Below are 11,656 nucleotides of genomic sequence, written 5' to 3' on the forward strand. Positions count from 1 at the left end.
TGAAAAATAATTTTCTTTTTAAAAAATAAATTAGCCAATAAAAATGTGGGCTTCAAAAGAATTGCCTCCCCCACGGCCCACCCATGTGCCCTGCTGCTGGCTTGATGTGACATTCATGTGATTCAATTAATATGGTAAAGAAATTTAGCAATCCACCCTTCTTTTTATAAAATTAAATATTCACGTGACATATTTTAATTAATAGAGATACATAAATGTAGGGAAAATGCATTAAATTAGTAATTAATCTACTATAATTATAAATTTTAAAAATAAAAAATAAAAAAGTGTCCAAAATACACTTCCCAGTTGGAAATTGTAGTACATAATTATAACAACGGCAACATTAAATTATATAATTCAAAATATTATGATATATAATTTAGAACTGTGGGCCACACTTTTGTTCAGCCTCCCCAGCCTTCTTGCTTCCTTCTTCCTCTGATATTTACTAACCCGGAGTCCTCCAATCATGTATTGCCACGTCAACCCCTCTCGTCTTTCTCAAACCCTAAAATTCTTGCCGATGAAGGTCTGGCCGAACTGCCAATTAGGGGGTGCCACGTTGTAGGTGGTGGAAGTCCTTCTGTCACTGCCTGTGACTCTGAATGAAAGGGCCTGGCCCACTAACACGGCGTTTGACTGCCAGTTTTGACCCCAGTTACGGCTCATGCTCATCCAGCCTGTGCGCGTGCCTTTCACGCTCACCTTCACGATATCCCCTGCACCTGCAACGTTGGTGATTAAAACCAGGTTGAAGTACCGGAACCCGTGGATTGTGTAACGTATCCCCCCTTGCTTCCGGCATGGCACCCTGCGTAATTATGCTCCATTAGCCCTTAACTAAACCGTCATTTCACATATCGAAAATATATTTAAACTCTTGTAATTTTGTTTAATTAGTAATATCAACTGAGAAAATATATTTAAACGATACGACGGAGGGGGGGAAGAGGCTGACCGGCGGTAGGCGACGGGGACGATACCAGCGCGGTACTCGGCGATTTTAAGGAACATAGGCATCGCCAAATCGAAATGTGGCCGAGGAGGATTACACCAACCGCCATTGTCACTGGGCAGAGCAAAATTAGGCGGGCAGAAGTTCGTGGCCGTAATCATAATCGAAGGGCTGCCCGAATGGCACCATCTCGGGTCATTCGCACATTTAATTTCGAAACAGGCACCACAGCTCAGCCCATTGTTGAATAGCGCTGTGCTCAACGCCGCCGTGTTCACGCCGTAGCCTTGGCTGTACAAATTCCCATACCCACAAGCCCCACCTGCACAAATACCCAAAACCAAAAACCAAATCAATATCCCATTACCCATTTGAACTTGAATCTCATTATTTCACTGCCCCGGCGTACCCATTGTGCCGGAGGCGTCGGAGCCGCCGTAGAAGGTGGCCAGGGCACTCTCCCAAGGACCGCCGGAGTAGACGCCGGGGATTCTCGCAGTAGCCGACCACATTGTAGAGATAAGAGATGCAATACAGAGGAGAATCGCCGTTGTAGCCATTTTTTTTGGTTGAGAGCAATAACTGAGAAGAGAGAGAAAGTTAGAGTGAGAGAGTGGGAAGTGGGCATTTGGGGAAGAAGGGATAGGCGAGTACTTATGGAGTAAAACGGGATTTTGTGAATTTACGAATATATCCCTCATTTAATGTCAGAATCTTTTGTGTATGTTCGTGTGAAAACAGTTTCTAGGACATCTTTTCTTTTTCTTTCTTTTTTTCACTACAAAAGTAAAAAAAAAAAAAAATAATTGAATTTGAGGCCTTAATTTAGTAGATCCATGTGATGATATATTAAAAAATATAATATAGTATGTATAATTTTTTACGTTTAATTTACAAACTTTATACACTTATAATCGTTTACTCTAATGCACGTATTGATTATTGAGACATTTATTGAAGAAAATAAGGCAACTTAAGCCACTAGCACGAACGAGCAAGCAAAGGCCCTAGTTTGAGACGATAATCATGCAACAAATTTGAGTGAAAGCAGCTTGATTCATGTCAAGACAAAATGAAGCGAGATAAAAGGGCAATGACGTGAAAATTCACAATTTGAGAAAATTATGTGTAATTCTAGACATACTCGATAAACTAGGACCCACGCGACACAAGTAATAGGTGAAGTTGAAATAGATATGTATTTAACTGTGGAATCAAGCTTTTTTTGGTGACTAAATAATTACAAACATAAATAAAATTTAAAAACTAAATCATATTACCCATTAAAGTTCAAATAATCTTAGTAAAAAGTAAAATATTGTGACAGCTTAAAGTTCGAGCGTTTTTTATGATTGAGTACAAGGTTGCCATAAAAATTAAAATATACTTGATTGTAACTTCTTTTCATCCTCGCATTAACCACATGACGTGACATTAATTAGCAATCGACTTCTTTAATTTTTTTTTTAGTAAAAGACATTTTCTCGATACATTATTCTTCTAGCTTATTTTGTTTTACTTGCATAATTGTCACGCTCGATTATATGAAGCGTAAGTTACTTAAAATTACATTAATAACATAATTTTTTCACCAACCCTTTTTAATTTTGAAGGATAATAATAATTTAAGAAAAAATGATTGAAAAAAGGGGTTTTATTTATTAGAAAAAACAAAAATTAGATCTAATGTGAAATTTAATTAATAATTAGTTTTCAATAATATTTGTGTATATATGAGATAAAATGGAAATGAAATGGAACCCAGCTATATACGCTAAAGCTCCAACATTCTCTCTCTTACGTGTCAACGCGCTTTCTCGCATAGAGTAAATATTCGTAGACTGTTTTACCCTTTTTAAACACTAACTTTTTTTTCTATAATTGTTTCGACCTATAGGATTTACTATTTGTTATTATTTTTCTATAAATGTTTTTATATTTTCTTTCATCTTTGTAATTATGACTTTTTATTCATTAAAATATTATATTTCCATTCACCTCATTATCTTCTATGATTCGCATGACTGGGACCAGTAAAACCTTAGCGAACGAGATAATTTGACACATTCGACATCTTATTCGTATGATTCGTATTATCCGTTTTGGCCTGTTATATATCGTTGTTGGCTCTAATACCATCTATAACAACCTAACCCCCACTATTAGCAAATATTTTATGGTTTGTTCTATTACGCGTCGCTGTCAGCGTCACGGTTTTAAAACATGTCTACTCGAGAGAAATTTTCACACCCTTATAAGAAATGTTTCATTCCCTCCTCCAATCGAAGTAGGATCTCACAAATGTTGACTTCAAATGTAGAATAGTTTCATTTTATTCTACTTGTGGATAAGTGTGTACGGAAAATGACATGTACCATGAGGTGATCAATTATCTTGTTAAAGATAATTTAAGGTTCTTTGTAATATGTAGGTAACATATCAAACCCGTAAAATATAATAATCAAATAATTATTTTTAAGAAGTGAATTTTAATTAATATTCATTACTTGAAATTTACATTATATTCCTACCTTTTCATATTTCATATGTAATTATTCTAGTATTGTTTTACTTATATGACATAAAATGAACAAAAATATATTTTATTTCAAATAATTAATTGTGTAAATTTGTAGCTACAAGGCTTGATTTAAACTTGAAAAGAAAATATATAAGAAAAGAAAACTTTATTTAATAAAAAAGAAAAGCAAAAGAAAATAATGATAAATAGGTAAAAGCGAAAAGCGCGTCACGTCCATACGTCCAATCCAAAATCAGCTCCCATGTGCTCGTCCCACAGTTTCAGACAGCTAATACATGTGGACAAATAATATTCCCCCACGTGGCATACGTATTCGAGAAATAATTCCCTGAATGCGGGACCAACCTGTTCCTCTGTGCCCTTATTGCCCCTTGATCGCCACGTGGTATGAACTCAGGCACTGTGATTAATCCCAATTGCAGAGTTGCCACGTGCGCGCGCGTGTCAGTTTGTCAATTTTATGTTCGCTATGCCTAATCATATGAACTGTAGGGTACCCCATGGAGATCTAAGACATCGATCCAAAATTTAACGTATTGTTCATTTTTATTTATTTATTATTATTATTATTATTTCTTTTTTAAGGAGTGACTTTAATATGAAAAAAAAAAAAAAGATTCTCGAAACCTTTTTTTCATGTAGATCGAGATCGAACTATTAATTTTTTATATAAATAAATTTATTTCTCATTTATCAAATGATATTTAGATAGATGTAAAAAAATTAAATAGACTTTGCGAGCGTCAACATTCATAGTAAAATTACCATATTGCCCTTCACTCGACTCAACGTCTTCCTCCTTCTACTCTTTTTCTCACTCTCGTTTAAAGTTGATATGCTCGCTCCATTAAATTTACTTTAAACTTTGACTTGTTTATAAAATTAGGTAAAAAAAATATATATATTTGCCTTTCCTTTTAAACCTTGGTTTCAAAATTATGATCCATAGCTACCTAATTATTAACGTAAAGGAAAGACCAAATAAAAAAGACAAAACAAAAAAAAACAAAAGAAAAGTTAAAAGCTTTAAAAATAAAATTGAACACTCGAATAAAGGAGGAAGAGTATATAAATGAATCAAGACCACATCTGAATGCTAGCTATCTGAAAAATAGATTGACTAATAAGATATACCTTTATTTTTTGTGGCTTAATCATAGGAACTCAAAAGTAAAGTGACTCGAAGTTGAAGAAATTTGCAACTTAAGCGTTAAGTTATTTTGTTCTTAGACAAATTTGAAACATGTGGAAAGGAGTGTTTGATGGTATAGATGTTTGGTCAATCTTTCCGTTTGGAGTTTCTTATATGGACATTAATGAAGACATAAAGAATCCCATTATCTGTATCTTTACAACAATTGAAACCATAATTTTTATGTATTTCATGAAAGTCAATGCTCAAATATCCAAGTATTGAACAACTCACCCCACTAGGGTTTGTCTTTTTATAATTTAGAATCAAAGGGGGCATCTTTAACTTTATTTATATGCAAAATGGCTATTGAATTACCTTTTCATATGTCGTTTTTGGTAACAAATGATGTTTTTTTTTACCTTATAAAACAACCCTAGTGAAAATGCCACAGTATGAGTCAACTAACCATGCTTTGCTTTAAGACGAACCAACTTTTTTGGTACTTTATTTTTTCTTATAAAATAACAAAATTTCCGACAAAAAGTTATGGGTAAGTTCATTGAATTGAATTAACTCAAATATGCAACCTATTCGAACCTAATTACGTACTTGAATTGAACTTTAAATTAGGTAAATAGTTAAAGCTTTTTGGTCCCTATTTTCTAAAACGATCGTTCTCTTTATTCTAATTAAACTACTCGTTAAACTCAGATGAATATTTGTTATTTTAAGATGAAAATAAGATATGGGTCAGAGGGCAATAGCATTTGGGTTGAAGGCATTCTTTTTGAATCTTCATTGACTGAAGTGCAGGTTTAAAGGTATTGAAGTATGAGATCTATGGTCCAAATTCAATGCAATGTGCAAATTAGGCAACCTCATCTTGGGTGGATTTTGAGTTGGAGAAATCCTTTTCATTCCTCTGATGAATTTTTAAGTTGGTTGAGTAAGTGGCCCGAGCAATATGAATAGAGCTTACAATCAAACTCAACCAAACCCTCTACATGAGGTTCAAATATCAAATATTCACGGTCAGACTCATCACTAACATCAATAACAAATTAAAAAATTCAACCCACCTGAATTTTTTAAAAATAAAAAATTCAACTTAACTCAACTTAACCTTTATGACTTGGGTAGGATAGACGGTAGACTAGGTTAGCTAAGTTAGGTTATCGAATCATATGAACACTTTTAGTGTTCATCATTCAAAACTATCTATCGATACGAGATCTTTTTACGAAAGGAGAAAAGGCAAAACTATGGTAGGTTAAGTTGAAAGTGATGAAAGTGATGAACATAACACGATAGAATTATATAAATAATTATTAAAAAAAAAAAGAAAAAAGAATTAAGGTATGATTTGAATCAAAAAGAAATTTGATGGTTATCTATTAGACAGAAACCATGGAACCACATGGGATGTCCAAGTTTCCAACTAGGTTTCAAAAGCTGTCTTTGCCCAAACAATTGCTTCTTGCATTCAATAATATTCTATCTACAACTTTCGCTTCTCCCTCAATCAACCCTCTAATTATTTCTCAATATCATGCATATAATTCACCCAACATACAAACCCTATTTGAATAATTACGATTTTATTATTAACGTTTTAAAAATCTTAGCACATATCAATAATAATTTGAGACTTTATCGTGAACGAACGAACGAAAAGTTAATAAATTTTATATTTGGACATGAATGAGTTTATGTAATTAGTTTGCCAACACTTACTACTCACCAAGCTAGCTAGCTATCATTAATACCTTTGATGGGTCTTTGTCCAAATGTTAGTTGAACAAACAAATTCATTTCACTTACCATAAGTTAAGTTTCTCTCCCCTCTTTAAATATAAAATAAATATGAGCCACAAAATTTTAAATGTTTCCCAAGATTATAAATGAATCATTCAATATAATTCATCTCACTCACTAAATATGATTTAATGATATATATGTCATACCTAGATTTTGAGCATAACGTAAGGTACGGCGTTTAAGTAAAAGAAAGAGTACATGTGTCACGATTCATGTTCAAGATTCAGAATCTGGATTTTCTTGATTCCCGTACCACATGGTCACATTACATACTATTTGTTTCTAAGAGTGAAGACTATTATCAGAGATAAATATGAGTCATTTTAGCATGTTTTATCCTCACTCACATGCATTCTAGAAAAATTTCCTTTCTCCAGCAAGTAAAACACAGTTTTTATAATTTAGTCACAAAAATGGTAGGGGTATCTTATTGGTATAGATAACTGACTTTCAAATCTTTTAAGTATTTCTTAACTATCCTATCATTAGAATCTCTCTCATTCGAATATGGTCTCTGTTCATTCATGTACTCATGCTTTACTCGAGTGTCATAACATGAATGTATCGAGATCATGCTGAATGAAAGTGATCTTGAAGATGTAATGGTCAAAAGAATTTACGTAACATAAAGCCACTAAAAGTAGGGAATACCCACATAAAAAAAAAAAAGTATTCAATGAATGTATGATATGATTTAAGAGCATGGAGAAACAAAACGACCAATTTAAGTAGCTTTGCATTATAGAGAGCAAAGAGAAAAGGACCACAAAATTGAAGGCAACTCTAGAAAAGCAAATGGAAAAGGAGAGAGCTTTAAATTGAAGTAAATGGAGGAAAAGAAACCCCCAACACCCCAAAATTTAAAGCCCAATAAAACAAAAGTGAACAAAAAATAACTTCTTTTTAGATCACTTTTATGGGGCCCAAACCTCTTTCCCACTCCATCTAAATTCATTAAAGAGATATCCAAAATCCCACAATCTTCTATTACTTTAATTGAAACACGTCGTACTAAAGAAAATATAAAGCTAAGCGTGTACGAAGATTGGATCAAAATGGAACTTTTTTTGGACTCAATTGAATCTGAATAGAGTTCACAACCCAATTTAACTCAACCAAACTTTACCCTTTATTTTTGGATTGAGTTGAGTTAAGTTGGGTTGAATGGTCGAAGTGTTTGTCGTCGGTGTATTCTTAAAAAAAAAAAAAATATGTAAAGGGTGCAAATGGAGAAATTATGGGCCTGAGGCCTCGTTCAATGTTCAAAGTTCTGGGAAGTGGATTATGACTGAACGCCATGGCCCATATCCCCACTTTACCTATATAAATATAGCTTCTTAGGAGTGAACAATAAGAGTCCTTCTAACATGTTTTATTCTCACTCACATGCATCTTAGGAGAATTTCCAAAAAGTCAGCAAACGTAGAATTGTTCCAACCAAAGCACGCTTGTAAGTGTCTTAGTTCATTCATGTACTTTTCCTTTACTTGGATGTCAAATTCCTACCAACTTTCACCTTTGCTCGTCTTCAAACCGTTTCTTCCTTCTAACGAATGAACACTATCTCTACAAACTAACATGAGTTCTTCTAGCATACTTTGTTCTCACTCACATGCATCCGAGAAGAATTTCCAAGAGGTCACCCAACATAAAATTGCTACAAGCAAAACACATTTAACCATAAAGTTCTTATATTGAGTCATCGAAAAGAAAAGTGCACCTAGGGTCAATCTCATTCGAATATGATTTTGGTTCATTCATATATCCCTCTTTACTCGGTGAGACAAAATAAGAATATCAAAATGATGATATTTGAAAGAAACTAGATTTATTTTGGTCACACCTATTATTCTCTCGTAAATAAATAACTTAACACTAAATATATATTTTACCTCTAAACTTAAACTTTCACTTTCAATCAATTAGTAATTAAATTTTATTTGTAGCTTTATCGCCTATATTTAATAATTAAAAAAAAAAGTAAAAAAAATCTCTTTTAACACTAATTTAATCCAAAAAATAAAGGAATGATAAAAATTCTTGAACAATATATAGATTTGAAGAAATATTAGTCAACAAGTGATGAAGAGTTGAAAACTAAATTCAAAGTTCTGTTGAAGATAATGCAAATACGTGCACGAGATCCACCAGAAGGTTTTTTGTTCCATTGAAGTGAAAGCTAAATCTTGATGCTGATTTCAGCCCAGAATTGGTTGATTTTCCGACGATTCGGCTACCCATTCCCTCCAAATCAACCAACATTAGACTCAAACCGCCAATCCCATCAATCTCTTCCCCTTAATTTCATATTCAATCGATTCAATCGATTCTGCAACTAACCCCAAATGGGGTTCCTCCGCCTCTAGAATTTGATTACACATCTTCTGTTTCTAATCCAATCTTGTTCATGGCGAGGGATACACCCGTCGCCCACGTTGAAATCAAGTGCCATTCTCTTCATGGGGACCCGGAATTTCAACCGGCGGATCAACGGCCTTTGACGGCGCCTGACAGATCACGGCCGTCGACGAGTTTTACGGCCGGATTTGATCTGTTCCAGCCATTTAAGAAGTGGGTTTCGTGGTTGGTGCCGATGTTTGTGGTTGCGAATTCCGTTTTGTTCTTTATTTCTATGTACGTTAACGATTGCCCTAAGAACTCTGCCTCTTGCGTCGGTAGATTTTTGGGCAGATTCTCGTTTCAGCCACTTAAAGAGAATCCCCTTCTTGGCCCTTCTTCTTCAACGTGAGTTTCTATTTCTGCCATTGGGGGTTTTGTTTGGTTTCTTTGTAATTAGTCTACTGTTTATCGATGGAGATAATGAATGTGGATTCTCTCCATTGTTGCATTTGATTGTGTTATTCTCTCTGAATCTGAAATTTCTTTTTCTGTTCAAATCATCTGGGGATCATTGTGTTATGTTCTATCTAGTTTCAAGACAGTGTAGAGATGGCAATATCATTTTGTTGTTTGAATGTAATTTGGAGATGACCATGGCTGCACAAAATGATGCGTGTATCAGTAAACGTTGCTAGTTGGTTAAGTTTTGTTGAGATTTCTGGTGCCATTAGGTTAGGATTATGTGGGTGAATGAATTCATCTGCTATATGATATTGCATCGGAGTTTTCTTTCTCAATTGTCACTCTATTGAATTTCCATATTTCAGATTAGAAAAGATGGGTGCTCTGGAAGTTGATAAAGTGGTTTATGGGCACCAGCCATGGAGACTGATCTCTTGTATGTGGCTACATGCAGGGGTGTTCCATATACTTGCTAATATGCTCAGTCTTGTTTTCATTGGAATTCACCTCGAGCAAGAATTCGGTTTCGGTATGAACGCTATTAGTTTGAAATTGTTCTTCAAAATTCAATGCCTTATTTACCAAACAAAGAAAGCATTGATATATGTAGTTCTTGTTACCTCTGTAATGACACTCATTCAGACTAGATAGTTTCTTTTCCTGATAACAGCTTCATATTCTTATTATAGAACAGTGATGATTTTGTTTCTGTGTTCATTTTTTCTTATCTATAGTTCGAATTGGGATGATATACGTTGTATCCGGGTTCGGTGGGAGTTTGTTGTCGTCTCTGTTTATTCAGTCGGGTATCTCAGTAGGTGCTTCAGGTGCTCTTTTTGGTCTCCTAGGAGGCATGTTGTCGGAGCTCCTTACGAATTGGACAATATATGCAAATAAGGTAAACGAAGTTCGAAATGGAAAAGTCAGTTGACAATCTATGCATTGTCTAGTAACTGACTCAAAATCTTTGATGAAGCTTGCAGCCTTGTTGACTCTCCTCTTCATCATCGTAATCAATTTGGCCGTGGGAGTGCTTCCTCATGTTGATAATTATGCTCATATTGGAGGATTTATCTCGGGTTTTCTTCTCGGGTTCGTGTTTTTGGTACGCCCTCAGTTTGAATGGGTTAGCCAACGAGATGCACCTCGTAGATATAATTCAATTTCGGTATCCAAGTATAAGCCATATCAGTATGTGCTATGGATTGTGTCTCTGGTGTTACTGATTGCTTGGTAAATGCTTATTTTGCATTTCATCTCATTTGAAGTTCTTGTGTTTGAACTGCTGAATTCATATAGTTGTTTACTTCAACAGGTTTGCAGTTGGTTTGGTCTTTCTCTTTAGAGGGGAAAATTTGAACGATCACTGTTCGTGGTGCCATTATTTGAGCTGCATTCCCACATCAAAATGGAACTGCAACTCGCAGAAGTTCACTTGTGAGGTAACTAACTGCTCTTCTATTGCCTCAAATCTGTACACATCTTCACCAAATGTTCTGTAGCCGAAAGTCTCGTGCCCACGTCTGATCGCTTCGAGTCGTCTATACATTAGATTGAATATGAATCTCCTTTTTTCTCTAAAATGAGTGGGTTGGCCTGTTTGGGCTCTATTGTAAAGGAGTTGGAAATCAAACCTCCTAGCGTTTTAAAAACCTTGAGGAAGCCCGAAAGAGAAAACCCAAAGAGGATAATATTTGCTAGAGGTGTGCTTGGGCCGTTACACAAACCTCTTAGTCATCTCGATTTTCTATGCAGTTTGAGGTGATCTTTTGTACATGAAATGTCAAAATCGTATTTCTCAACATGCCTGTTTCGGAGACACTTTTCAAATACGTTTCTGCCTTTGTTTCTGAACTGTTTTTCAAAATTACGATGGATGATTCGTAAACGTCAACGTTATTGTATATAGAAAACCAATCCTTTAAAGTTCAACATCCTCCCTCCCCTGCGCAAGAAAAGAAAGCTTGACATTTCTAAACTTTGTAACATTGTTGCAGTCGAGTCGACTGGGGAATCAACTGAACATGACGTGCCTAAGCAACGGGAGAAGCGGCTCCTATTCGATAGCCAGTAGCTCCCCGGAGCTACAACAGATATGTTCTCAGCTCTGCAATTGATGTGTTAGTAAGACATAAAAGTAGATACTAATAGAGAATGGTCTTGTGCCATGATTGTTTGATGAGCCATGTATATGCCACATTAGTCTTGTCTTCTTCATACAACAAACTAGTCTAGTCTGTGCCAAGCTCAGATTATGGAATTAACACAGTTCCCTGTATCTCTTTTCCTATGACAAACTTTCTTTCCCCCCATGAACTGTCCCACTCTTATTGTGACAAGGTCAACGTGTAGTGTAGAGGTAGAGGAGAGGTAGAGATCGTGGCTCGACATGGAAACGAGC

General features: G+C 35.1%; 2 protein-coding genes across 3 annotated transcripts; one reads left to right on the forward strand and one right to left on the reverse strand.

Moving 5' to 3' along the window:
* Positions 1 to 249: 249 nt before the first annotated feature.
* On the reverse strand, positions 250 to 1,602 carry LOC111493005 (expansin-A4-like). The gene is made up of 3 exons (XM_023142569.1): positions 1,368 to 1,602; positions 962 to 1,280; positions 250 to 814 (listed from the first exon to the last, which is right to left on the reverse strand). Exons 1-3 carry the CDS (start codon positions 1,516 to 1,518, stop codon positions 505 to 507), a joined length of 780 nt encoding a protein of 259 aa, XP_022998337.1. The 5' UTR covers positions 1,519 to 1,602; the 3' UTR covers positions 250 to 504.
* A 6,910-nt stretch (positions 1,603 to 8,512) lies between these two features.
* LOC111493002 (RHOMBOID-like protein 1) lies at positions 8,513 to 11,520 on the forward strand. 2 transcript variants are annotated; one of them, XM_023142563.1, is made up of 6 exons: positions 8,513 to 9,198; positions 9,621 to 9,784; positions 9,990 to 10,153; positions 10,232 to 10,488; positions 10,571 to 10,697; positions 11,253 to 11,520. In XM_023142563.1, the coding sequence occupies exons 1-6, from the start codon at positions 8,861 to 8,863 to the stop codon at positions 11,370 to 11,372; spliced, it is 1,170 nt and encodes a 389-aa protein (XP_022998331.1). In that variant the 5' UTR covers positions 8,513 to 8,860; the 3' UTR covers positions 11,373 to 11,520. The 2 variants fall into 2 exon arrangements, with proteins under 2 accessions (XP_022998331.1, XP_022998333.1); XM_023142565.1 differs by lacking the exons at positions 10,571 to 10,697; positions 11,253 to 11,520 and having other exon boundaries at positions 10,239 to 10,367.
* Positions 11,521 to 11,656: the final 136 nt, after the last annotated feature.

This window comes from Cucurbita maxima, unplaced genomic scaffold (genome assembly GCF_002738345.1).
Source record: "Cucurbita maxima cultivar Rimu unplaced genomic scaffold, Cmax_1.0 Cma_Scf00018, whole genome shotgun sequence".
Lineage (NCBI taxonomy): Eukaryota > Viridiplantae > Streptophyta > Magnoliopsida > Cucurbitales > Cucurbitaceae > Cucurbita > Cucurbita maxima.